The 27,812-nt window shown below is 42.7% G+C and overlaps 1 protein-coding gene across 8 annotated transcripts in view; it reads left to right on the top strand.

The window, feature by feature from the left end:
- The window catches only part of FOCAD (focadhesin), a 311,383-nt gene extending 287,880 nt beyond the window's left edge, over positions 1–23,503 (top strand). For all 8 annotated transcript variants that reach the window (XM_053205043.1, XM_053205041.1, XM_053205038.1 and 5 more), the window contains 8 exons: positions 924–1,039; positions 4,915–5,175; positions 5,931–6,020; positions 9,245–9,422; positions 11,063–11,160; positions 18,446–18,697; positions 20,721–20,796; positions 23,109–23,503. In XM_053205043.1, the coding sequence (XP_053061018.1) occupies positions 924–1,039; positions 4,915–5,175; positions 5,931–6,020; positions 9,245–9,422; positions 11,063–11,160; positions 18,446–18,697; positions 20,721–20,796; positions 23,109–23,182 (1,145 nt within the window). In that variant the 3' untranslated portion in view covers positions 23,183–23,503. The remainder of the gene's footprint in view (positions 1–923; positions 1,040–4,914; positions 5,176–5,930; positions 6,021–9,244; positions 9,423–11,062; positions 11,161–18,445; positions 18,698–20,720; positions 20,797–23,108) is intronic.
- Positions 23,504–27,812: the final 4,309 nt, after the last annotated feature.

The following is a 27,812-nucleotide window of genomic DNA, read 5'->3' as shown; positions in this document are numbered from 1 at the left end:
GTTCGAGCCCCACGTCAGGCTCTGTGCTGACAGCTCAGAGCCTGGAGCCTGTTTCAGATTCTGTGTCTCCCTCTCTCTGCCCCTTCCCTGCTCTGTCTCTCTCTGTCTCTCAAAAATTAAAAAAAAAAAAATTGTGTTCTCCTGAGCCTCCCCCTACTTTTGTATGCTGTATTAAAAATGTTTATGTTTTAGTAAAAATCCTTAGAAAAAAGAAGAAAAGGGGTTGGGAAAATACGTGTGCTGATGGGGATCAGGCTACTAAAAGGACTCGATCACTGGGGAATGTGGCAACATTTTTAAGTCCTTCCAGACCTAAACGGATTTTTCTATGAACTGAATGCAAGGTAGAAGGAGAGGAAAACAGAGGCAAAGCGTTTTAGCTCGTGTTTTCTCAAATTTTTCATGGTATTTGATTATTTAGTTTTCTTTTTTTTTTATATTTATTTATTTATTTATTTATTTATTTAGAGAGAGAGAGAGAGAGAGCACGAGCGGGGCAGGGGCAGATGGAGAAGGAGACACAGAATCCGAAGCAGGCTCCAGGCGCTGAGCTGTCAGCACAGAGCCCGACGTGGGGCTCGAACCCACAAACCATGAGATCATGACCTGAGCCGAAGTCAGATGCTTAACCGACTAAACCACCCAGGCAGGCGCCCCTTGATTATTTAGGTTTCTTGGGACACCGGAAGAGAAATTTCCCAAGCTAGATCATGGCCCTTGCCAGTTCCAAGGCTTAACCTGCTGCTGCCTGTGGGCACATTCTTTGACTCACAATGAAAAGGTCACTTGAAATACCTTTCGGTTTACTCACGTTCTGTTACTTGTAGATGTCACACAAGCAGAGGCTTTGATTTAAGACATGGAAGCCTGAAAAGGAATACGAGAAGGAGCTGTGTTACCAATACTCTCTTCTTCTCTTTCAGGAGAAGAAATACAGCAGCTGTGCCTGGAAATTATGGTGACGCAGGCGCAATCATCCCAGAATGCAGCTGCGCTGTTGGGACTGTGGGTGATGCCACCACTGATCCATAGTCTGAGTGTATGTAGCAATTAAGGGTATTGGGCAACAGGAGGATCTGGTTCTTTGGGGAAAGATTAACGTTCATCTGGGCGTATGTTCTCAAGTCAAAGAGTGGCCAGATGTGATTTTGTAAAAATTGGTGGCTTGGCAATAGCTGGCCAGCAGATGGGAAGATTGTGACACAGAACTCTGCCCCAGCCGTCGACATTCATGCTTTCAGCTCCCCTTGATTATGAAAAAGGAAAATATGGTCAGAGATACGAAAGTTCCTTTCTCAGGATCCTCCAGCTAGAAAGTGATGGAGTTATGAGAGCCTAGGTTTATTTATATGGTATACAATATCATATAAATGATATTCATTGGTTTTGGTTTTGTTTGTTTCTTTTTGAGAGAGAGAGAGAGTGAGCATGTGCATGTGAGTAGGGGAGGGGCAGGGGGAACAGAGAATCCAAAGCGAGCTCTGTGCTGATGGCAGAGAGCCCGATGCGGGGCTCGAACTCATGAACCACAAGATCGTGACCTGAACCAAAGTTGGATGCTCAACCAACTGAGCCACCCTGGTGCCCCTGATATTTAGGAGGTATTAAGAAACAGGCAAATCCAATATGATCCCTCCCTTTCACAGAAAAGACAGCAATTCAGGTGAGCCTTGAAGGCTTGGTAGGATCTCATCAAGCATCAAGTTAGAGACACGGGGCACGTAGGTGGGAGGGTGTAGAAACATCTTTGCCAGCGTGTTGGGCTTGAACAAAGCGCTGAGGAAGAAGTGACCTAGCCTGATATCTACGACAGAAAGAGGGAGCCAGCACCTTCCAGGGTATAGGCCAAGGGTAAGTAGGAAGAATGGGACAAGATGGCTTAAAGAAAAGCAATTAGTATAAATTGTATAATTTTGAGTATATTCTAAGGTGGGACAAGAAAAACCACACTCCATGATCCCTTAGAGGTTTACCAATTGATCGTAAGTTAAATGACCTCATCATTGTTACTCTTCTATTCCGGAGGCTTTAGTTCTTTGAGAATTTTGCCAAGCTCTTGTATTAGTTCCTCAGTCTTTTACCTTCAGTTCCTGTTGGGTACTTTTTTTCTTTTAAGCTCCGCTTCGTATTCTAATTCTCTTCCACTGAAGGGAGACATGACTGAGGTCTGCATCCTTTGCGTCAGCAGCTGTCATGAGCTGTCTGCTCCAAGCACGTCCCGTGTAGCCGCCATTACTGAGTAGTGGCCACGTACCTGCGACTTGTAAGCACTCAGCGCTTCCTGACATCAGACTGAATCTGTCTTCGACCCTGACACACCAGTGTTTTTTATACAACTTTGAGTTAGAATTTATATTGCATAACATATGGCTATTTTAAATGTACAGTTTGATGGGTTCTGGTACATTTGTACATTTTTATCCATCACCGATAATATTTCCATCACCCCCAGAAAGTTCCGTCGTGCCAACCTGGAGACAATCCCCGCTCCCAGTCTCAGACCCAGGCTACTGCTGATCTGCTTTTAGTCTCTATAATTTTTCCCTTTTTTTCTTTTTTTTTTAAAGGAAGAAGGAGAGCGCATGAATGGGGGAAGGGGGGTGGGGGGGAGAGAGAGAGAGAGACAGAGACAGAGAGAAAGAGAGAGAGAAAATCCCAAGCAGGCTTCACACCCAGTGCAGAGCCTGATGTCGGGCTCTTACGACTGTGGGATCATGACCTGAGCCAAAATCAAGAGTTGGACCCTTAACCCACTGAGCCACCTAGGTGCCCCTCTAATTTTTCCTTTTTTAAACAACTTTCATATAAACTTAAATTTCATGTAAACTTTAGAAATTCTTTAGAGTGGAATCATACAATATGAAGTCTTTTGTGCCCAGCTTATTCCACTTGTGAGAAGTAGATTTTATTGTTTCCAGTTTACAGGTTGACAAACTGAGGCAAATTGGGATCAAACAAAGTTTATGTAGCTAATATCTGGGAGTGAGTCTGGCTGACTCCAAAGGCCGTGTCTCAGACACTGTTCTATTAACTCCCCTTTCCTTTTGAACCAGGTAGAACTTGAACAGCCTGTTTCGTTTACCTCAAAAATCTTTCTAGAATTCAGTTATCCTTCTACTTCTCTTTCAGATCTGTGTTACTTTTTTGCATTTGTCTTTGAGAATGGACTTTTCTTAACATCGTTGTTAATTAACAAATTAAGTTGGTGAATTCATTTTCTTAATTATATACCTTGTCTTTTTAAAAAAACGATCGGAGGGCGCCTCGGTGGATCCGTTGGTTAAGCGTCTGGCTTTGGCTCAGGTCATGATCTCATGAGCCTGGGGTGAGTTTGAGCCCCACCTAAGGCTCTGTGCTGACAGCTCGGAGCCTAGAGCCTGCTTCAGATTCTGTGTCTCCCTCTCTCTGCCCCTCCTTTGCTCACACTCTGTGTGTCTCTCTCTCCCTCAAACATAAGCAAACATAAAAAAAAAATTTAAATAACAGTTCCCAAAGGCTTAAGATGACAATGTTATCTTTGAATTACATAATCTTTGGAACTAGTTTTTAACCACAGATAATTTCAGGATTCTCCATATTATAACTGGAGCCTCGCCTAAAAATCATAGGGTGTTGCAAAAAAGATACATATTGTGTTTATCTGCAATCATCAGAAAGTTAAGGGTGTTTTCTTTCATTAACATTGTTGCAAGTAGTTTCTTTTTGCACTGGTATTGCTAAAAGTTGCTATTTTAAATCCTCTCTGCAGCACTAATTTAGGACAACTATGCCAGATTAAATTGTTTCATACTGGTTTATTTAGGGGTTCCATTTTCACTCCTCAGTAGGTGTTCTGTATTTCTCATATGCTTCTTCGCTCATTAATTCACCCAGTTCTGAAGGATTACTGAGTGTTATCTTGATCAGCCAACCATCTTCATACCAAGATTTGTTGACAAGTCCTGTATTTTCTGCAAAAGCTTCATCAATTTCAGTTACTTGTCCTGATAGAGAATAGAGTTCACTAGCAGCTTGCACACTTTTCAAAGCACCAAACTCTTCTTGTTCAATCTTGTCCCACTTCAGGCACGCGACGGTAAACAGCATCTCACAAAGTGTCCTGTGCAAAACTGCTGATTCCCACTGTTCCAATGCCATTTTCTGTTGTTATGCATTCATGTTTGTCTGTGGATTTACGCGCCGATAGCGGAACGGAGCAGGTGCTCCGTGTCCGGTCGGCGCCCGCCCTCAGCCCCCAGGGCCGGGACAGGCCGCATGCTCCGCCCGTTTCGAAGAATTTTTGAAGCCTCCTCTCTTAACGTCTCTGACACAGAGCTCTTTTTAACCATGCGCCTTTCCGGCCCTCATGACCTGCAGCATGCCACGGTCAGTTCTACGTGTTCAGCTGCTGCTCCTCTTTGGTCAAAAATGGTTCTAGCATGCCAGTTCTCCTTATCTCCTTATGCTTCCTAGAAGAAGAAATTAATAATATCAGATACTCTGGCCAGTCGATTTCCTGCAGATGAGGCTTTCATGTCCAGGATTTATTTTATTATTATTATTATTTTTTTTTTTTTTTTGCCAGAGAATGTGACCTTTTAAGACTAAATAGCAACTGTCAAGTACTTTCAAAAGTTAGCATTTTGTTCCCCTCCCCAAAACAATCCCGGGCTTAAGCTGAGTGGTTCCCAGATGGATTGGCAGATACCGTATATACACAAGTTGCCCCGGACCACAGGTCACTGCAGTGGCCACAATCGCAGGCAGCGGTGGCCCACTGGACCGTGAAGCTGGGGGGAAATGAGGGGCAGGGAAGTAACCTTGAACCTTTCATCTCTCAATGTGCCCTCAAACACAGGGGTGACCTTGAGGTTTTAAACCCTGCAAGCCCAGACTTGGCCCGTTTCTTCCTGACCTCTTTTGGTTTGCTTCCAGTTGAACGTCAAGAAATACCTCCTGGTTTCTACACCTCTGTGGATAAAACACATCTCAGACGAACAGATGGCGGGTTTTGTTGAAAACTTAATGGTGGCGGTGTTTAAAACGGCTTCCCCACTTCCCAATCCCGAGTTATGCATGAGTGCCTTACAGGGCCTGAGTCAGGCCATGAAACTGCCCAGCCCTGCCCACCACCTCTGGAGTCTGCTCTGCGAAGCCACCGGGAAGATTTTTGACCTTCTGCCAAAGAAGATTCGGGTGAGGAACAAAAATATTTACATTCCTGACCATTTATGTTTGGGATTTTTTTTAAGCCCTTTTGGCAAAGCAGGGAGGTGTATGTTTTAAGAATGTGGTGGGAAGGCTAGGAAGAAAATAACCGCATTTTGCACTAAGAATGTGTTTGCTTCCAAGATCTAAATTGAGGTTGAATATTTAGAACCAACGTTTTGAGCAAGCTTAGAAACGGGTTAACCAGTGCTACACCAGGAAATATGCGGCCAGGCCTTTTACCAGATGCCCGTCGGAGACGAACAAGCACAGAAACCCTTACGCGTTAGACCTGGAGAATCTCTGAGCATGTTGTCCAATATATGACTTCTATCAAGTGACGCAATATATTTCTGAATTATTTAACTTCTTTGCAGCTTTACGAAGAAGTTAAAAATCTGTGTGGAATGATGGATTCTGATAAGGAGAAAAAGTACAGCCAAACAAAATAATAGGAAAGATTGTGTCATTGCTGCTGTTTTAAAGTAAGCTCTATGCGCAACGTGGGGCTTGAACTCAAGACCCTAGGTCAAGTGTCATGTGGTCTACTGACTGAGCCAGCCAGGTGCCCCGGAAAGATGGGTTTTTTTAGTGCCAAAAACTGGCCATATGTTCTGGTTTGATTAAAATCTCAGAGACTGCTGTTCATGGAGATAAGCAAATCTAATAATTTGTCGGAACATTGAGAATATATCTGTTATCTTACGTTGTATTTTGACCTGCTTGTGATTTTTCCTTACCAGAGAAATGATCTAGAGCTATATATCAGCGTAGCAAAATGCCTCTCAGAAATGACAGATGATGAAGCCAATCGAGTTGCCCAGATTACTGAGGTAATAACATATCTCTGTATTTATTTCCATTATTGAAGCGGGACTTACAGTTGAAGAGATGGTTTATCCTTTTTGATTGAAGCTACTTTTGCCTCTTCTTTCTTACTGGATAATTTCAGGAAACTATCCCTGCTTCACTGTGGGGTCTCATGCTCAGCCTCATGGAACAGATGGATAGATAGATGAATGGCTTTTTAACCTACCTAATCCCACTTTGTCAAGAACATTTTAGTGTCACCTGTGGGCAAACGTAAGCGCAGGGCAACGTCTTCAATACCAAATCCAGAAGCATGGGAATATTCTGGCTGAAAAGCTTGCGGTGCGCGGAAACCATGAAGTAGTCTTATCTTTAAATTTATTTTCTCTCACCTGGTACTTATCCTTTTGTAATGAAGAAAGGTGGCTAATTGAAAAACAAGCACCGTTAGCACGGACACAGCTAATGAACAAGTGCTCCTGGTACCCACACCCAAAGGATGAGTGAGTAACATACCAATAAAGTTGCCACATTTAGTTAGCATGATAGATGTCTTATTAGATTTGAATTGCCTGTAAACAATGATTTTTTTTTTTTTTTTAGTATAAGTATATCCCAATGGACATACTTATTCCAATGGCAACCCTGCATACCAGGTAATAGCAAAGGTCTAGAGAATTATAGGCCCTTATCCAGCTGGTGGACCTCTTACCATTTATTTCGCTCAAGATGGCAGGTTCAGTTGAATCCTTGAATTTCTGCATCGTGTAGCACTGATTCTCAAAATGGGGTCCCTTGGACCCAGCAGCATAAGCCTGGGAGCTGACTGGAAATGAAAATTCTAGAGTCCCACTTCAGGTCTGCTGAGTCAGAGGTGGGGCCCAGGAGTGTGGTTCAACAGTCCCTCCAGGTGATTGTGCTGCATCCTGAGGTTTGAGAACCCCTGCTAGACCATTTGGAATATCAGGTTTTGGAGATGAGTTGAAGCAAGGACGAACACTATGAGGAAACGCGTGAGAGAAGGAACTATAGAGCCTCACCGGTCGGGTTTGAAATCAGCTCTGTAATTTACTAGCAGTGTGACCTTGGTCACGTTTCATAACCTGCCTCAGTTTCCGCATCTACGAAAGAAAGATAATAGCACCTACCTCCTAGAGTTGGTTTGAGAGTTACAATGACTTAATCCATGTTAAGTTCTTGGAAACATACCTGACCCGAGGCGAGCACTCAGTAATTATTCATTATCCTAATTATCACATTCGTGTAATCTATTACATCCTGTTATTATATTCGTGTAATATAGTTGGAAGCAATGCATGTAATTTACTTCGCGGTACCTAGAGCCAAAGGTTGCTGTGGTACTCACCCGGGTTCTTAAAGTACCAGTTAGAACATTTTCACGTTCTAGCGAAAATAAGTTCTATTATTCAATAGTGTTCTGAGGTCCCCAAAAGTGTGTTTTACCGAGGTCCGTGCTTTTTACTCATTTCTGGAAGGAATGGAGGTTAGAATAAGGCAATGGTGAAGAGCTCAGACCTCCTGGTTTCACTTCTCACTCTGCCAGTGTAGCCACGTGACCTTAACTGAGCAAGTTACTTAACCTCTGTGCTTCCGAAGGGAAGGATGATGGTAGTCTGCATCGGGTGGTGTGAAAATTAAATGGTCAATACAGGGCTTCTCGAACTTGCTGGTCTCAGGAGTACTTCAGTGTCTTAAAAGTTGTTGAGGATTCCAAAGGGCTTTGATTTAAATGGGTCCTCTCTTTCAGTAAGTCCATTGCATCTCAGTATAAATAAGAATTTTTGAAAACAAAACAAAATGAAAAAGTGACATTGTTTTACATTTTTTGCCGATTTGTTTCCTCCATCTGGCCTCTCGTCGAAATTTCTTTAATGTTGACTTCTGGCTGCTGCTTCACTTAATCTGTTGCGATGTTGTTTTGGTGAAGTATGGGGGGGAAATGTAGCCTCATAGAAATAATGTCGGTAGAAAAGGGAACAGTGTGTCAATAGTTACAGATAATTATGGATTTGTTGTTGTTGTTGTTATTGATGTTGCAACAAAACTCAACAAACCGTGTTTTCTTCGGGGTAGTTGCAGGGTGTAGAATGTGAATTCATGTCAGTGAACTTGACATACTCTGCTATATTAAACTCCATCGGTCTGTCTTGCACTGTGGGTCTTCTCCCCAACGTACGATATTACAAAATCACTTGGAAAATACCGAATCACTGAGTCTTGAAAGTCCTCCACACGTTGATCCATTTCATTATTCCGTATCAAAACATCACGTTGGTTAAAATCCTCAGAAAAGCCTTTTATGCATTGTGAAGCTGCCAACTCATCGTAGCAAATACAGATTTTCCAAAAATCAGATTTTCACGTGAAAGCTCAGGTTTTATCATTGGCAACAAATACTGCCAAGTATTTCCTCGAAGCGACAGGCCCACTTTCTTCGATTGAAAACAACAACGACAATAGTCTGTTAAATACTCAGTCTGAATAACCATAGTTTGTCCATCCTTCGTCCTTGCAGGTCAGTGGTGTTCCATAAAAAACTGGCCGTTTTGAGTTCACAGCGCAAACTCACATTTTTTCTCCCTGGAGACAACCCTCCTACTTGGGTATGCCGCAGAAAGCCCCTCTGCGGACTTCCTGTTTTATACAGGCTATTAAAAAGATGTGTACTCAAGGGCAAAGGTGTGATGAAACTAATAATTGTCATTGTTTACAAGAGCATTTTAAATAAAACTTGGTTTTTAAAAAGTTGCAAGTAGCAGCGACAAATTACAGCGACTGTCACTGGAGTTTGGGCACTAGTGTGAATATAGTTTGACCCCACAGACCCTTTAAAAGGGTCTTGGGGTCCCTCAGAGGTCTGGGTACCGCACTTTGTGACCTGCTGAGTGAATACACGTTAATGGTGCCTGGCACGTAAGTACTGTGTTTGTTAGTTGTCGTTATTATTATTTGTGTGTTCTTACAAAATATCACCACCGATCAACCCCTGAAATCACTTACGGTTTTTATGAGAAAACGGGAGGTGACATTACAACCTTCCGTCTGTACGTACACTTTAAAATTTAGCACACGAGGCAGATAGGTCACACGCTGCAGGAAACGAACAGTTTTAGCATTCGGAATAATAACCCACTTTAAACTCACCCTTTCTGCTTTGCCCTTGCCTCGAGGTTTCATAATGACTTCAGCTAATTTAATAGTAACAGAACAGTTTGCTTTTTTGCAGAGCAGCGTAGAAAAGGCTGCCTTTGTCAGACTGTACTTGGTCTCTCAAGGACGATTCCCCTTGACGGGCTTGACTGATATACTCAGCGTTGCTATTCAGCACCGTGAAAAAGACACACTAGCTTGGATGGTACTGCACGGTTTATACCAAGCCCGGATTGTGAGCCATGCCAACACAGGTAAGGCCAGCCCGGGGCGAACAGCAGAAACCGAAAGATCTGCCTGCCTGCCTTCCCCTTTGAGCTATAATTATTTCCTCCACTTCAAAACTAGGTTAATGCTTCTTGACACAGGAGAGCTCTTGTTACCCCCCCCCCCCCCAAAGAAGAGCACCTTAAGTGGAAAGACCTGTTCCAGCTCCCAACCCCCACCTCGGAGATAGAAATGGATTCCGCTGGTGACTTTCATATTGTCTTTAGCCCTCCAGGCCCTCGAGGATATCAACAAGTTTATCAGGTTGATTCTGCCTGCTTCCATGACCCAAACAGGATGTCAATTGATTCTGCCTCATGTTTTCTTGAGAATGGCTCTTGGGTGGTTATTTACCAAACAAGTAAAAAAAAAAAAAAAAAAAAAAGAAAACAGCCACAACAAAATTACATCGTTATTCTAAAAGAGAACTTCTCAAGGGTGAGAGGGATAAAATCTGGGCGCCCTAACTGCATCCTCAAGCCCAAAGCTCTAGGCCTGAAGTTCTCTCTGCTAGTGAATCAGATGGTAGAACTTTTAGACCGTCGTAGACATTTATACTTTAATAGTCATCTGAAAGGGCAGCTCCCCCATTTCTCCTCCTTCACCTTTGGTCACGTTGCGTGACGTCTACGTTCTTTTCTGAATGACACCCGGCTTCGGTAGATCAGGTAGGACCTGGAAACCCGAGTGCCCCTAGGCAACTTCTGGTTCTGTATCTTCTGTATTTTCCTCATCATCTTGTATCTTCAAGGTTGTGAGTGAAAACCGGCAGGCAGAATTGTAGTGGCCTTTGTGAGATGGTACAGGAAATTTTGATTTGTTCTCTTTGGCAATCGAGATGGTTGTCTCCTATCCGCATTAGTGTCTGCCCAGTGAAAAATGACCCTGTGATGGAAAGCTAGATTTTTTACCCTAAATCAAAAGTGCATTTATCAAGAAGAAATCTACTAGGTGTTCCCAGTGAAACACGAGGATACGCAAAGTGAACTGAACTCAATTTGATAGGGCCTTTGGGTCTAAGTAGCTGGCCTTCCCATTTAATTCCTGTTCTCCTTTTCCTCACTTAAATTCGACAGCCTTCCTAAGTAATCTTTACTGTGCTGGGAATTCTCCTTTTTAAAAAATAAAAAAGGAAAAAAAAAATCAGTATTTATGCTGGTGTTTGTCCCCCAGTTACTGTATAATAGCTGGCTTTTATTTTTCTTTTTATGTCTTTGGGATAGGCTTTCTCCGGGATTTGGGCATAAAATGGGAACATCTAAGTTAAAGGAAGACCTATAAAAACAACAGTCAATATTACTGACTTGTTGGCATGCCAGATTTCTCCTTGTGTGTTTAATGCTGAGAGAGAAACTCCAATAAGTGCATTTTATCACTAGTGGGGGCGCAGTTTTGAAGAACAGATTACCTTTTGAAAAGAAAGACACAAATACGGTCCCTCTGACACGCAGAGCGTCAAAGAACTCTCACCCAAAATCACAGGTCTCACGTATTGCAAGAGGATTTGAAACCGTTTCCTGGAATCCTCACTGGGTGTTATGCTTTAGTTATGATGGCTATTACTGATGGGTCTTACATTTCATAGGAAAACCGTGGTCTGGTACCAAAACATCCTTTTCTGTTTCAGGCGTGTTGAAGAGAATGGAATGGCTCTTGGAACTGATGGGTTACATCAGAAACCTTGCATACCAGTCTACCTCTGTTCAGAACGTGGCTCTTGACGAGGTACAATCTAGAGGCGTGACCTGGGGCTTTCTTAAAATGTACAACTTATGTTTGCTCTCCCCAAAGACAAAAAAAAAAAAGGTTGCTACTTGCTTGCTTTCCACGCCCTCCCCTCCCCCCCCCCATTCTTTTTATTTTTGGGAAATGATGGTGATAACTCTCCGATGTCACAAGGAAATGGATGTGCTTGCCTGGCTCCCAAAGACTGCTAGGGCTGCCCTTCAAAAAATATTTTCAACAGAAAAAGTTCCTCAACAGGCAGAACACAGAGGACACTAGCTGATGAGGGAACCCAGGGTTCTGTGCCCTTGGCCTTGACCCCACCAAGGAGGGGGGGTACATTTGTACCCGCCCAGAGAATGTCTTCAAACACCTGGTGTGAAGAGGTTCCTGAAGCGTATGCAAGTAATCTGTGTTCGCGCCGATGCTTAACATGCGTGAGAGGACTTTCAGCACACCTGTAATATGAAGTGTGACCCAAAAAAGATTCACAACCATTGATAGTAGGTAAATGAAAATAGAAAAGGTTAATGCATAAAAGGAAGACAACACTTTCCACTCTGCTTATTTTCTTGACTTTGCTGCCCACTGTGCATTTTTTAGTAGATTTTTTTTTTTTTCTGTAGGCATGACTCATTCACAGGTATCCCGCTGACGGTGTGAGTGGCATTTGTATAAGTTGGGATGTTGTTTGAAATGCTGACGAGCTTTGTAGAAGAGTTGGGTATAGGCTTGAAATTGTAATCAGTGAGATTATGAATTTTAAGGAAGTAAAGAAGACTTCTTAAGCTTTGTGTTTACCGAGCAGAATCTGTCTTCTATTCCTTCTGATCTCCTAAGGTTTTGCCAACGTTCTGTTTTCTTACAAACATCTTTTTTATTTGTTTATTTAAAGAAAATTGTTTAAAACCTAGAAAATACAGATAAACAGGAGTGTCGTTTAAATCACAAGTCGGAGGAGGCCCTTGTTCTCACCATGTCTGTGAGTGTTTAGATTAGTCTCAACTCTAGATGGATGGATCCTAGACAGATGGTTTGGAATGCTTGTGGAGATATATAGTCTGAGAAAATGGCAGAATAGGAGGACCCTAAGCTCACCTTATCCCACGGACACTGGAGAACACTCACATCAGTGTCGATAGTCCGGGAAATGACCCAAAGGCTGACAGAACAGACTCCTCAACTAAATCTAGAGAAGAGGCCACGCTGAAGAAGGAAGGAGGGGCAGAGACGGGGGTGGGGGCCTAAACAGACCATAGGCGTGGAGGGAGCCCACGTGGGGAAGATGAACCCCCGTAACATTTGAAAACTAGAAGGGGGCTGATCTTGTGAGTTTGGAGGGGGCTAATTTTGTGAGTTCTTCCAACCAGCAGGACTTAAAGTTTGGGACTTTAAAAATCAGCAGGTGGGGGGCACCTGGGTGGCTTGGTCGGTTAAGTGTCCGACTTCGGCTCAGGTCATGATCTCGCGGTCCGTGAGTTTGAGCCCCGCGTCGGGCTCTGTGCTGACCGCTCAGGGCCTGGAGCCTGTTTCAGATTCTGTGTCTCCCTCTCTCTGACCCTCCCCTGTTCATGCTCTCTCTCTGTCTCAGATATAAATAAACGTTAAAAAATTTTTTTTAAAAATAAAAAATAAAAATCAGCAGGTGGGGTTCTGGGAGAGCCTGGCCGCTCAGAGGAAACCGAGTCCCTGCCGTTAAGGAGACAGCACAACAAACGGCCTCTGGAGGTACCGCATAGAGGCAGCAATTTGAAAACTGCTTGGGGCATAAGGGAAGGAGAGTTATTTACTCCTCTCAGAGCATGTCCATGTCCGGAGGGGTAGTGTCCACGGGGTGACTCCTCCAGGAACGAAGGAGAGGTAGACACCATCTCCTTCCCCAGCGTGAACACAGAGCCACCTGTAGGAACCAGTTTGGCACCCGCAGTCGCTGTCTAACTTGCTTACGCTGCGCCCGCCCCTGCCGCCCCAGGCTTCGTGGATCAGCTCCGACCCGCCCCTCCCCCCCCCCCCCCCCCCCAGCTGGGCTTGCTCCAGTTCCAGTGCTGCGGATCCCCTTCCCCAGACCTGCTCAAACTTTGTCGACCCACGCTTTGCGGGGCCTTGGCAGCGGTGGCGGCGGCAGGTACCCTCCCGTGGAAGCTGGGCACGCACTTTGCTGAAACTGGGTGGCCCGCCCACCCGCTCTTTGCAGATCCGCACGGGCTGACCCCGTGGTGGCGGTAGGTCTCCTTTCGCAGCAAACCTGAGCGCATTTGGGTCCAACTGCACGCCCTACCCCTGAACGCTTTGCAGACCGTGCCCGGCCACTGTGGCCCCAGATGCGGTGGCATGTCCCCTCACCCTGGCGCACACGTCTTGGGGGGGCTTTGCGCATCGCCCTCCCGAGCCCGTTGCAGATCCACCTCCTCCAGTAAGCTCTTGGCCAGAGCCCACTCAAAACGAAGCCACCCGCCTGGAAGTGTGCAAGCGGCCCTGACAGGGAGCAGCGCCACTCCAAAGCGACTCCTGCCTTGGAGAGAGAGCGAGAAAGATAGCCACACACGCCAGTCAGCTTGTTGCCCCACCTATGGGCTGGGGGCAGACGACTGGTCTGATTGCTGGCCCTGCACGTCAACCAAAGAAGCTTCTCGGGGGACGGAAGACACAGGGAAAGTGCTCTGCAGTTTGGTGCCCCTGCATCTCTGGCAAATGCCTAGTCTGACTCAACTGAAGCCCAAAGCAGCACGGGACTGGCCCACAGACACTACAGGGACCAAACGCTGCCAGTGACAGGCAAAGAGACCCACCGAAGACGACTGGGCTGAAGGAAAAAGCAGTCAAGGGACAACAGCAGGGTGCACACAACACACATAGGAGATTCCTCGGAAGCACCAGGTTCCGGTAAATGGGGAAAACTGCCCTGCAGAGTGTACAGGACCTCTTCTTCATAAGGCCACTACTTTCAAGAGCAGGAGACATCGCTGACTTTCCTAACATACACAAACAGACACAGAGAGTCAGACAAAATGAGGAGACTGAAGAATGCGTCTCAACTGAAAGAATAAGAACCACAGCAAGAGTCCTAAGTGAAACAGATAAATATGCCAGATAGAGAATTTAAAGTAATGATTATACTCACTGGCCTTTAAAGAAGAGTGGACGACATCAGTGACACCCTTTTTTAAAAAAATTGTTTTTAATGTTTATTTATTATTATCGAGAGACACAGAACATGGGCAGGGGAAGGGTAGAGAGAGGGGGAGACACAGAATCTGAAGCAGGCTCCAGGCTCTGAGCTGTCAGCACAGAGCCCGATGCGGGTCTCGAACTCACAAACTGTGAGATCATGACTTGAGCCGAAGTCAGCCGCTTAACCGACTGAGCCACCCAGGCGCCCCAGTGACACCCTTGATAAAGAGATAAAGAAGAACCAATCACAGATGATGAACATGATAAATTAAAAATACACTGGATGGAATAAATAGCAGACTAGAGAGGCAGTACAAGAATGAGTCCACAACCTGGAGGAAAGAGTAATGGAAAGTAATCAAGCTGAGCAGGAGAGAAGAAAAAAATTCGGCAAAATGGGAACAGACTTCGGGAACTCAGTGACTCCATCAAGTGTAATAACTTTTGCATTATAGGGATCCCAGAAGAAGAGAGAAAAGGGGGAAGAAACTTTATTTGAAGAAATAATAGCTGGGGCACCTGGGTGGCTCAGTCGGTAGAGCATCCGACTTCAGCTCAAGTCATGATCTCACAGTTCGTGGGTTCAAGCCTCACATCGGGCTCGGTGCTAACAGTCCAGAGTCTGCTTCAGATTCTGTGTCTCCCTCTCTCTCTGCCCCTCCCTCCCCTGCTCGTGCACTGTCTCTCTCTCTCAAAAATAAATAAACATTAAAAAAAATTTTGTTTTTAAATAGCTGAAATCTTTGCGAATCTGGAGAAGGAAACAGAAATTCAGATACAGGAAGCACAAAGCGCTCCCAACAAAATCAATCCAAGGAGGTCCACACCAAGACACAAAGTAATCAAAATGGCAAAAGGTAGCGATTAAGAGAGAATTTTAAAAGCAGCAAGGGAAAAGAAGACAATTATGTGCAAGAGAAACCCCAGAAGGCTATCAGCAGATTTTTCAGTAGAAACTTTGCATATCTCTGATACGCATAGATATAAAAATTCTCAACAAAATATTAGCAAACTGAATCCAACAATACATTAAAAAAAATTCATTCACCACAGTCAAGTGGGATTCATTCCTGTGAAGGAAGGGTGGTTCAGTATTTGCAAATCAAACAACATGGTACAAGACGTCAATAAGAGAAAGGATAAAAACCTTATGATCCTTTCAATAGATGCCTAAAAGCATTTGACAAAATACAACATCCATTCATGATTAAAAAAAAAAAAAAAAAACTCAACAAAATGGATTCAGAGCGAAATGGGTTCAGAGGGAACATACCTTGACATAAGAAAGCCACATATAAAAAACCCACAGCTAACATCATACTCAGTGGGGAAAAACTGAGAGCCACAGCAGTCAGCAAAAAAATAAAAGGCATCCAGATCAGTAAGGAAGAAGTCAAACTTTCACATTTTGTAGATGACATGATACTGTATATACAATACCCAAAAGACTCCATCCAAAAACTGCTAGAACTGGTAAGTGAATTCAGTAAAGTTGCAGGATACAAAATCAATACAAAAACCTGTTACATTTTTATACACTGATAATGAAGCAGCAGAAAGAGAAATTAAGAAACAATCCCATTTGCAATTGCACCAATGATAATAAAATACCTAGGAATAAACTTAACCAAGGAACTGAAAGACTTGTAATCTGAAAACTATAAAACATTGATGAAAAAAATGAAAATGATAAAAAGAAATGGAAAGACAGTCCATGTGCATGGATTGTAAGAACAAATGTTTTTAAAATGTCCATACTACCCAAAGCAATCTACAGATTTAATGCAATCCCTCTCAAAATACCAACAGCATTTTTCACAGAACTAGAACAAACAATCCTAAAATTTTTATGGAACCACAAAAGATATCACAGAGATATCACAATTTCAGACTTCAAGTTACATTACAAAGCTATAATTACAGAACAGTATGGTATTGGCACAAAAACAGACACATAGATCAATGGAATGGAACAGACAGCCCAGAAATAAACCCACAATTATATGGTCAGTCAATCTTCAACAAAGGAGGCAAGAATATGCAATGGGAAAAAGTGTCGTCAACAAACGGTATTGGGAAAACTGGACAACAATATGCGAAAGAATGAAACTGGTCCGCTTTCTTATATCATACACAAAAATAAACTCAAAATGGATTGAGGACCTAAATGTGAGACCTGAAACCATTAAAATCCTACAAGAGAGCGCAGGCAGTAATTTCTCTCATAGTAGCCATAGCAACATCTTTCTAGATATGTCTCCAGAGGCAAGGGAAACAAAAGCAAAAATAAACTATTGGGACTACATCAAAATAAAAAGCTTCTGCACAGCAAAGGAAACAATTAACAAAAACTAATCATCAACCTACTTAATGGGAGAAGATATCTATAAATGACCTAGTCCACAAGAGGTTAGTATCCAAAATATATAGAGAACTTCTACAGCTCAGCATCAAAAACCCCCAAACAATCCAATTAAAAAATGGACAGAAAACATAAAAGAGACATTTCTCCAAAGAAGACATCCGGATGGCCAACGGACCCATAAAAAGATTCTCAGTATCAGTCATCATCAGAGATATGAAAATGAAACCCACAAGGTGATATCACCTCATTCCTGTCAGAATGGCTGAAATCAAAACCTCCAGAAACAACAGATGTTGGTGAGGATACGGAGAATCCTTTCACTGTTGATGGGAATGCACACTGGTACAGCCACTGTGGAAGATGGTGTGGAGGTTCCTCAAAAAATTAAAAATAGAACTGCCCTATGATCCAGTAATCACAATCACATCACTGGGTATTTACCCAAAGAATACAAAAATACTAATTTAAAGGGATATAAGTGCTCCTGTGTTCACTGAAGCATTATTTGCAATAGCCAAAGTATGGAAGCAGCCCACGTGTCCATCAGTAGATGAATGGATAAAGAAGGTGTGGTGTGTGTGTGTGTATGTACGTGTACATATATATGTATACATATACACATAAATATATACACATACATATGCACATACATACATACACACACACACACACAATGGAATATTATTCAGCCATAAGAAAAAATGAAATCTTGCCATTTGCAACAACATGGATGGATCTAGAGAGTACAGTGCCAAGCAAAATAAGCCAGTCAGAGAAAGACAAACACCATATGATTTCACTCATATGTGGAATTTAAGAAACAAAACAAAGCAGGGGCGGGAAAGAAGCAAACAAAAAAACCAGACTCTTAACTATAGACAACAAACACATGGTTACCAGAGGGGAGATGGGCCGGGGAATGGGTGAAATAGGTGTATGGGATTCAAGAGTACACTTAGCTTGAAAAGCACCGAGTAATACACGGAAGTGTTGAGTCACTATATTGCACACCTGAAACTAATAGAACACTGAATGTTAACTACCCTGGAAGTAAAATTGAAAAGAAAAAAAAAAAAAAAAAAACCTTGGGATTATAGATGTAGGTCAGGATCGAGAGTTTGGGGAGTGTATTTCATTTCATGCCTGCTAATACTCAAAAATATGTTTTAAAAAATGCCTAATGATTTGTTGTGACTCCCGCCAAGAATGCTTGTTTTTATTTTGTCTTAATGCTTATATTTTCAGCATTCATGGAACAAAATCAAGTGTTTGCCACTCAAATATTTAAATATCAAGAACAGAAAAATAAGATACATGTGGAGAGTCATTTGTTGTTCAAAATAGAATCAGACTATATGTTTTTCTAAAACTCAGTTGGGGCTACGTAACAACAAATCTAAATATCCCTTTCCGTATCCCTCCTAATGAATTCTTTAGTCTCTTTGGAAACCCCAAAACAGAGGAGTGTCTGGATCTCAATATGATGAGGAATTAAATAACGTTCCCCTGCATTAGTAGAGCAATAATAATGAAACTGTTTGTCTTAAAAAAGAAGATCCCTAAAACCTTCCAAAGTCCTAGAATGTCTGTTTATTAAGTGTGGAAATGGAGTTTGCCGTTCAGTCTGGTTCCTCTTCTGGGGTAAAGGGGAAGGTAACACTGCGTCATGATAGGGGCTGTGTATGTGTACATGTGTTACTTTAAATTGTTAAAACGTGTGACCTAACCTTGTGTCTATTTCCTTCGTAGGCTTTGGACTTCTTGTTGCTGATATTTGCAATCGCAGTGGTTGCATGGGCAGACCATGCGGCCCCTCTCCTCCTTGGCCTTAGTGCCAGTTGGTTGCCATGGCATCAGGAAAATGGCCCAGCTGGGTCAGCTTCGAGCTTCCTTGGCAGGAGTCCAATGCACAGGGTCACTCTGCAGGAGACTCTCACTCTCCTTCCCAGTAGCATGCCTGTTCTGCTGCAGAAAGAGCCATGGAAGGAACAGACCCAGAAGGTGAGGTTCGCAGCCGCCCGCCCTGATGGCCATTTTCTCCTTAGCAATTTCTACAGTAGAACTGAGGTTGGGAGTTAAAGTGAAATGGGCATCACACCACGGGTTTTCATACTCCGCCTCAGAGAGTGAGGCTAACTGCTGGCTAAAAACAGCAACAAAGATAACAGCAATAACTTGCTTACAGTTGGAGGTGAGGCAGAAAGAGGAGCTTATACTTGCCTTCCGTTATTAAAGGCACATGTGTTCTTGATCCTGGGGGTGACGGGATGAGTAAGTCCCTGAGCGTTCAGAATGTCAGAGGGAGGACAGACGGGAAGGCAAGTTCAAGGCTGCAAGATTGCGTAAGGAGAATACAGTGGTGGTGGATAATGGAGGGAATGACCAACCATGCCTGGGGGTTGGGTCGGGGAAACGGGAATCTGGAGTGTCCGTGTTCTTGTAGCATATTTAAGGTTCCTCATAGCTCATGCCATCCTACAGCCACATTCCAGGGGCCCGTCATGCTCCTGGCCTGTGCTAGGTGACATGGGGAAATTTGAAAAGGTCATCACCCTTGCCCCCAGGAAAATCAGACTGTAGGAAGCACCATTTGGTTTTTAATGTCGAGTTACCCCGGGCTCTTAGCCGTCGTGTGGAGCATCTGAAAATACCATGCTTCCTGTGCTTCTCATGAAATGGCTCTGAACTGTCTTTAATACAGTTGATTGAAAGATTCTTCTTTGAATCCCATTTAATGAAAACTGGATTTCTGCGAAGTTGAAAGCTTAAAGCCAACTTTCTGTAGCTTACTGTTAAAAATCTGAACGTTAGTCTTTAAAAATATTTCTGAACTACGGACCCACAGGTTAGCCGTGCGCAACTCCGCTGAGCATCTCAATTAAAATGCCTTTGTTTTCTTAAGCATTAGTATTATCCCAAATGTTATGTTTTCCATTTAATTTTAAATCAAAACAAATTTTTAAGTGTGGAATCCCCTCATGTTTTTTCTGGCCCCGGACACCATCATCACTTTGGACTACAATGTAGACATCTTGCATCTATTATGTATGTGTAGTGCTTGATTTATTTACTTACCAGTAGGATATTAAAAAACAAAATTGAGAAGAAGAAGGAGAAAAAAAATTTAATTAAAGCAGAGAATTAGGAATATTTTCTTTCGGTTTTACTCTTTCTTCAAACCAGTTTCTATGTCCAGAGTTAAAATACCCGGTACCCGTGACTAATGTATGTGTTTTTCATGAGTCAAGATTGACAACGTTCAGTCATTAATGAAATTACCTTGTATCTAATTCAAAACCAATTTTGTCTTTACCCTGGGAAATCAGTCAAACTCGTGAGTAGTCTGAGTTTCTACCTCATTTGCAGGATTTATTTGCAGTTAACACATTTGGCTCTATCTAGTAAATTATTTTACGCCTTTCTCTTAGATTTCAACATCATGTTTTGTATCCATTTGGGCACAAATTGTTCTCATCTACAGAATGTCTTATGTTAGAAACAGAGGCTTCTGTCTGATGTGTTTCCCTATTTACCACCCGCCCTACGAGTCTGGGCCTAGATGCACGCGGAATCAGGCAGCATGATGCAGAGAAGGAACGTGAGGCTCTGAAGTCAGGTGCAGTTGGGTTCAAGTCTGGATTCTGCTGTTCATTGGGAGTGGACTTGGGCAAGGTTCTTAACCTCTCTGGTGCTCTCAGAGTGATGAGAGAGAAAGTTCATGGCACACAAGAGACCTCTGGACCCGTGTTTACCTCACAGTTAAAAATCTATAGTAGATCTCAGGATGTTTAGCAGGGGAAGGAGATTTGACTTTGCTGGGCCATTGGACTAAATGGTGGCTCTGTCCAACTTCTCCGTCTCTTATGCCTGGTCCCCTTCTCCTCTCCACTCCTCCGGCTCAGGTCAGTATTTACCTCAGAGCTCCTGCACTGATATGCATGTATGCAGGCCAAAGGGCCCCAACTGGCCTCTTGCTATTAGTGGGACTGTCTTCACTGATCCTGCTCTTTTCTTTTCACCCTAGTTCATTGACTGGCTCTTCAGCATCATGGAAAGCCCCAAAGAAGGCCTCTCAGCCAAATCCAGGGATCTTTTGAAAGGTATTACTTCCATACTACATGCCCAGCATAGATGAAAGCCATCCATGGTTGTCTTTGCTGCAGAAACCACATCCTAGTATATATTGGTCCCTGAAAGGCTCATCTGAACTCAGTTTAGAAAAGTAATCTGGAGCTGTCGTCATGTGGCATTTTGAATTAGAAAGTGGATTTAAAAAGAGCTCCATGCCTTTAAATTTAACTTTTATTTAAATAGCTTTTAAATGTTTTATTCTAATGGCAAAAGATCACTTTAATTAATTTTAGAAAATGCAGAAAAGAGCAACGAGGAATCCAGAGTCCCATTGCCCAATGGCGATTTTGATATTTTTTCCTAAGAAGTTTTCGCCCTCTCTGCGTATGAGTGTTGTTCTAACATGTTTATAATCATAAGCAACTGAAAAATACACATAGACACTTTGAGCACACTGCCTTTTTTATTTAAAAATCATCTTTTAAAGCATTTTAACCTATTCCTATATTGGCTTCATTAATAGTATTTACAATAGCTGCATAGTGTAGCTATGCCAAGGGAATTGAACATTTCCTACACTTTCAGGCATTTAAATAGGTTTTTGTGTTTTTTATACTTCTCTATTGATTTGTTAAACTATGGACTATAGGAACCACAAATACAGAATATCTTCATGTGAAAATTATGTGTATTATTTTACTCAAATCTGAGAAGTCTTTTGGGTGTTGGTTCTGTGGCCTGAAATACCTTGTATTGTCATCTGTGTCTTAGGACTCAGGGGTCTGGTCCAACCAATGGCTGCTGTTGATATGGCCTCTGACATGCTGTAAGATATTGCACTAGAAGGTCTCATCTTGGGAAAACCACCTGTCGGCCTACACTTGTGATAATCTTATCTGTCCAGCCTGATAATGGTCATAGTATGACCGTCCTTTTCTCTAAGTAGGGTATAATTTCTTGGTTGCCAAACAAGTAAGAATTCCCTAATCTCTTGGTTCTGATCCTTCTCCCTATCCCCAGCATAGGCAGAGGGCATGTATAGGAAGAAGATTGTGATCAACCACAGAACTTCACTGAGAATAAGGGCAGTGGTCCGACATACGTTCACTCGATCCGTCCCTAGAGACTTGCTAGGATTTGCTCCATTTGTTTGCCTCAAGGAGTTTAAACTCATGCTTAATGACCATGGGTCCCTAATACCATTGGCTCCTCCAAACATACACTGTTTTAGGTCATGAAGATAACAAACACCTTGATATGGATGAGGCAAATAGTTATTTGGGTCAAGGAAGAAGTATATGTTCACTTGATTATATAGTCAAGGGCTTATTAGAGTCACACACAAGAATTGTGTAACTCTGGCTTACCTACATTTCCTCACACTATTATATTTTAAATAACAGCTCAATATATTTATGTTAATATCCCAAAATAAGATCTATAATAAGCCTCATACTATTATATTTTAAATAATATCTCAATATATTTATATTAATATCCTAAAATAAGATCTATAGTAAGTTACCTAGAGGAATTACATAGAACTTTCCTACTTGGAATTGATCCCTGAGGGACCCATGACAAATAAGAAAAGGTATAGACTTGTGGGTACATAGTCACATACAGATTAGTACAGTCAGGCTTGTTCCATTGAGCACATGAACCTAATAACTTCATCACAGGACCAGTATTTTATTTCTGTCTTTTACCTTTTAACTGAACATGTAATGGAAAAATCATATTCATGTAGAAAAGTGTACAAATCATAAGCAGGTTTTTTACAAAGGGAACACACCTCTGTAATCATCATGAGATAAAGAAAAAACAAAAACAAAACAGTGGCATCCCAGAAGTCAGTTTTGGTTAAATCTGCAGAATTTCCTGTTAACTGGTTCCAGAATAACAAATAACAATTAAAAAAAAAACAACCTTTTCCCCAGCTTTTATTAAAGGCTTTCTCCTATTAAAATTCTGCCTAAGGCTTGCTTAGTCTTAAAGATTTAGCCAAGTAAGAAAAAGCCAAGTTCTGTTCTGACACATTTTTTTATCTAAATGACCTTTTCAGGGGCACCGGGGTGGCTCAGTCAGTTAAGCGTCCGACTCTTGATATTGGCTCAGGTTGTGACCTTGAGGTTGTGAGATCGAGCTCTGTGTCAGGCTCTGCACTGAGCCTGGAGCCTGCTTGGGATTCTCTCCCTCCACCCCCTCTCTCTTCCCCTCTTCTGCTCACACACGTGCCTTCTCTCAAATAAACAAACAGTTAAAAATAAGTAAGCAAATGACCTTTTTGGATGCATTTCACCACATGCAACAGCACACTTCACTTTTTTTGTCCCCTTAGCCACCCTGCTGTCCTTGAGAATTCTCCCAGAGTTTAAGAAGAAAGCCGTATGGACCAGAGCGTATGGTTGGTGAAGTTCTGTGACAGCCGGCAACATCCTCAGATGGATGAGGAAAACCATAGAAATGGAAGAAGTTTTTCCAGAATTCGTGTCTGGGGTCGCTGAGCCTTGATGCAGAGAGTTAAGGGTCACGAAAAGGTGGAGACATAACCGACAGTTTGACTCACGCGTACCAGGAGAAGCGGGCATTGCTTCCGTACCCAGGCCAGTTGAGACTGAAACAAGAACTTGAATTTTCCTGTATTTGGCAGGAGTTCAACCTGAAGATTTACTCTGTGCAAATTGGACAACATCATCCTCTCCCCCGTAAATTCTAGTAAAATAATCCTGTGAATGTTGTGCCTGTGACTTCTTTGTTTTAAGGCATGGGGAAGCTTTTGCTAGCAAAACCAAACTTATAGTGGTGACAGTGACATCACCATCGATTTCCCTCGAAGTCTCTGGAGGATATTCGTTGACTTCAAGTTTTCTTATTGAGAAAACAGTCTTGCCGCCTATCAATAATAAGCCTGGTGCGTGTGGAACATTAGCTAACTCAGATTCGTTAGTGGTGGCTATAATTTTCTTACGCTTGGGTCTCTTGAATGCAGTCTGAAAGTTACCGAATCCAAAAAAGCTCCGGCCAAAGAAGAAAACAGGGGCTCACAAACCAAGAAGTTCTAGAGCAGATCCGATCAGGTTCAGTCAGCTGCGCTCGGTGAGGCAAACAATGCCATTAGGGCGCGTGATCACTCCACACAGTTGTTAAGACGGCTGCCCGCAACCACAAAGGGAAGGAAAGGTGTCCTTGCCCATAGGTATGACAGGAGCAGCATGGAGAGGACTCTGGTTGGGCTTGGATCACATGTGAGTCCCCGAACAACATGGACGTGGGACGTGGGGTACCCTAATCTACTGGGCCTGGGTCACACCTAAACCGGGTTTCCTCCAGGAGAAAGATGAGGGAATGTTGGATAGAAATCTTTTTGAGGGGCGTCTCAGTCAGTTGGGCCTCTGACTCTTGATTTCAGCTCAGGTCATGATCTTAACAGTTCGTGGGATCAGGTCCTATGTTGGTTGGACTCTACACTGATAGCACAGAGCCTGCTTGGGATTCTCTCTCTCTCTCTCTCTCTCTCTCTGCCCCTCCCCCACTTGTGTGTGTGTGCTCTCTCTCCACCCCCAAAGAAATAAACATTTTAAAAATATATATTTTTGAACAATTTTTTTAAGTACAAATCTCTACCTTAATTAAGCAGGGTGGCTGGTGGCCTAATGACAAATAAATGAAGTTATGCGACAATGTCCTCGAGGGCGGCGTTTTACTCGAGGGCTTGAGAATCAGTCAGCATTTCCATTGTGATCTGCTTGCTAATAATTTTTCCTTCATGCGGGCATTAATCAAAGCCGCCTTTAACCAATCATATGTATGTTCTGATGGATACATACGTGGGATCACTGGGGATGAACGTTGTGCCCCCCGGAGTGGTGATATACCTTTATGTGTACCATGCCATATCAGTGCCCGGTTCTTTACAAGCACCCGGGAACTTTTAGTCTTCCTGTTTGACATACTGTGCGTTCATGTCATCACCCAGTCAACCTCCCTCCCGCTCAGGTTAAAAATAACTCCACGAGTTTAGTTTCCAAATATATGGATTTGTGATTGCAGGTTCCGGTTATCTGTGGTTCACTTCGTAATTCACGTTCTTCTTTCTTTTTGCCGAACCTCAATAAGGTGCCGAGATGCTTTCAGAAAACGGGAAGGCGAGATGGGCCCTCGGGTAGTATTCACCTGCGTTGCCGATATTTCGTGTTTACTATTTCCTTAGAGGCTGGGCTGGAGGGAAATGAATTTGAGGGCAGAAGCTGAAAGTTTTACATGAGAAGCTAGCCTCTCTTGCCTTCCCCCTGCACACTTTCTTATACTTCCTACCAGAGACTGAAATTCATCTAATATTTGTTGTTAGGTGCCATACTGTAAGTTCACTAGAACCTCCACTTGTATGATCTTATTTCACTCCTACAACAATAGTGTGAAGAGGCATTTCTATTTTGAAATGGAGCAAATACATCTAATGAGAGGCAGAGCTATATATAGATTAGCAGGGCCCTAAAACCCTAGATCCAGGGCTCATTCTACCGTATCAGGGCATCAGCATCCACTTTAAGATGAAAACTCCTGGGGCGCCTGGGTGGCTCCGTCGGTCGGGGCGTCTGACTCTTGATTTCAGCTCAGGTCATGATCTCGTGGTCTGTGAGCTCGAGCCCCGCGTCGGGCTCTGTGCTGTCAGCTCAGAGCCTGGAGCCTGGTTCGGATTGTGTCTCCCTCTCTCTCTCTGCCCCTTCCCCGCTCATGCTCTGTTTCTCTCTCAAAAATAAAGCATTAAAAAAAATTTTCTTTAAAAGATGAAAGCTCCTACCAAGGATTGAATCTCGTTCATGCTTAATATCGATTGCTGTAATCAGAGAAACGAAATAACCCTTAAGCACAGGGAATACGGTCAATAATACTGAAATAATGGTGACAGATGGTAACCACACTCAACGGGAGTGCACGTTGGGTAATGTATGGAAGGGTCAAACATCGATATTGTACACCTGAAACTAATACAACATTGTCAACTACAAAAAAAAAAAAAAGATACTACCTCATGTTGATAGGCTGCTGGAATTGGGAAGTTAGGAGTTGTAAAGGAATGGGTTTTTGTGGGTTAAGGGACTTTGAATTCCTGGGCCAGCTTGCAAACGTGGGTGGCAGTCCAGAACAGCGAGAGGAAGTGGACACTGAGGGTGTCTGCATTTCTGCCCTGAATCGGCAGGCAGACCTTGCTGGTGTGGGAGGAGAGGGAAGGAAGAATCAACCCGGTCTTCTAAATCCAGGCTGCCCTTTTGATCCCAGACTTTGTCCCCTGCTCGGGCCCTTGGGGAACAGAAGAGTACAAAATGGGAGAAATAAAATCTGTATCCGTTCTTCCCTCGCCACCCCACTCCACCCCCGTTTTGTTTTCAGCAGCCTTGAGCTGCAGATTTGTGGGATTTTCCGATTCACGGTACCCTCTGAAGGGTCTAAGATGTAAGATTCTAAATTTGAAAATCTGAAGGTTCTAAAATCACAAGATCTAAGGCCACTGGAATGAGCACACTCTGTTGGTCACCTGTGTGACCTCAGGTCAGAAGGCGGCTATTCCCTCAGGATGGCTCGCGTTGTTCTCTAGAAATCAGAAGTCTCTGCCTTCTCAGACCAGATGTTCCAAACTATATACAAAAGGAAATATTCCAAGTTATCTTCTGTTGGGTTTCGAAATCACAAGTTGCCAAGACAAATAGCATGTTGGAATATCCTAACAAATTAATGTGTGGGGTGAAAGCTTTATTATGTGTCTCAGAAATATCCAAACACTCTCTTGATTTGAAAAGTGTGCATTCCAAGCAGATGTTGGCATCCATGCAAGTGCCTAAAATTATCTTTTTTTATTTGTAATGTAATGACTCCATGGTAACTAACTACAGGGTTCTTAACCTTTTTTGAAGTTGACCGCCCGAATTTCTACTACATGATTTCAACCAAAGATAACGATATTGTGATTATAGTAAGACTTTGTTAGGAACTCTGCTGCTATCTTGAAGTAACTCGGTAACTCTGAAATAAGCCGTTTTAAACTTTCAGTAAACATTTTTGTAAATTGCTGTTTTAGAAGGGAAGTCGGATCATTTGGTTTGGACGTTGTGGCCTTCGCTAAAGCCAGAGTTGTAGGCTAGGTGTCTGGTGAGTCCGTATCTCCACCCCACAAGCCCATTCCTGGCCGCAGGCATTTCAGATGGGACCCAGGGACGGAATGGGGCTGCAATAATTCACATCCTTCCTCCTCCCATTGGAGAAAACACCTCACGGCGTCATCTTCATGTGTAAATGTGTATCATCGTCACGTTGGTCCTGGATGAGGTAATGTGTTTTTGTATTTTCTCAAAGGAAATACTTAATTCTGATCCTGGAAACACTAAGGTCTCATTTTTTTTTTTTTTAATGTATGATAGATAAGATATAGTAATTACGAAGTTGTGAATATGCATGTAACTTGTTGAAGATCATTTGATTCTTGTCAAACATAAGGGACGTATGAAATAATTTCCAGCTAAATTATTGGATATGAAACTAAGAGTGACAGTGATGATTCCCTGACTTTGGTTTTATTTCTTGAATACAAGGAGTAACTTCCCTCACAAAGTAGTTGTAAGGATCAAATACAAAAATATGCTTTATAAATTCTCAGATGTAATAGAAATGTTACCACTTATAGGTTTCACTAAAATAGCTCTAATGCTTGACCGTATGTACACTGGGACTTGGGAAGATCATAGAAATTTAACAAATTGTTCTCCTTAAAACATTCTAAAAGCAAGTAGCCCATTAAGAAAGGGTACTAACGTAAATTTTAAAAAACTTCGTGTGTCTTCTAAACATGAAGTGTTGGGACGAATCAAATATAATTGAAACATCACCTAATTGATACATTTCTTAAAATGTCTCTTTCTGGATGTATTGGTAGCAATCTATAAAGTCAGAGCTGCACAATTATGAGTACTATGTGGCACCATATAAGGTCCTGGGGGACAAAGTAAGACAGGATATTCCTGCCTTCATGGAACTTAGATTCAGAAAA

This window comes from Acinonyx jubatus, chromosome D4 (genome assembly GCF_027475565.1).
Source record: "Acinonyx jubatus isolate Ajub_Pintada_27869175 chromosome D4, VMU_Ajub_asm_v1.0, whole genome shotgun sequence".
NCBI classification, from domain to species: domain Eukaryota; kingdom Metazoa; phylum Chordata; class Mammalia; order Carnivora; family Felidae; genus Acinonyx; species Acinonyx jubatus.
This window is presented reverse-complemented; position numbering and strand designations above follow the sequence as displayed.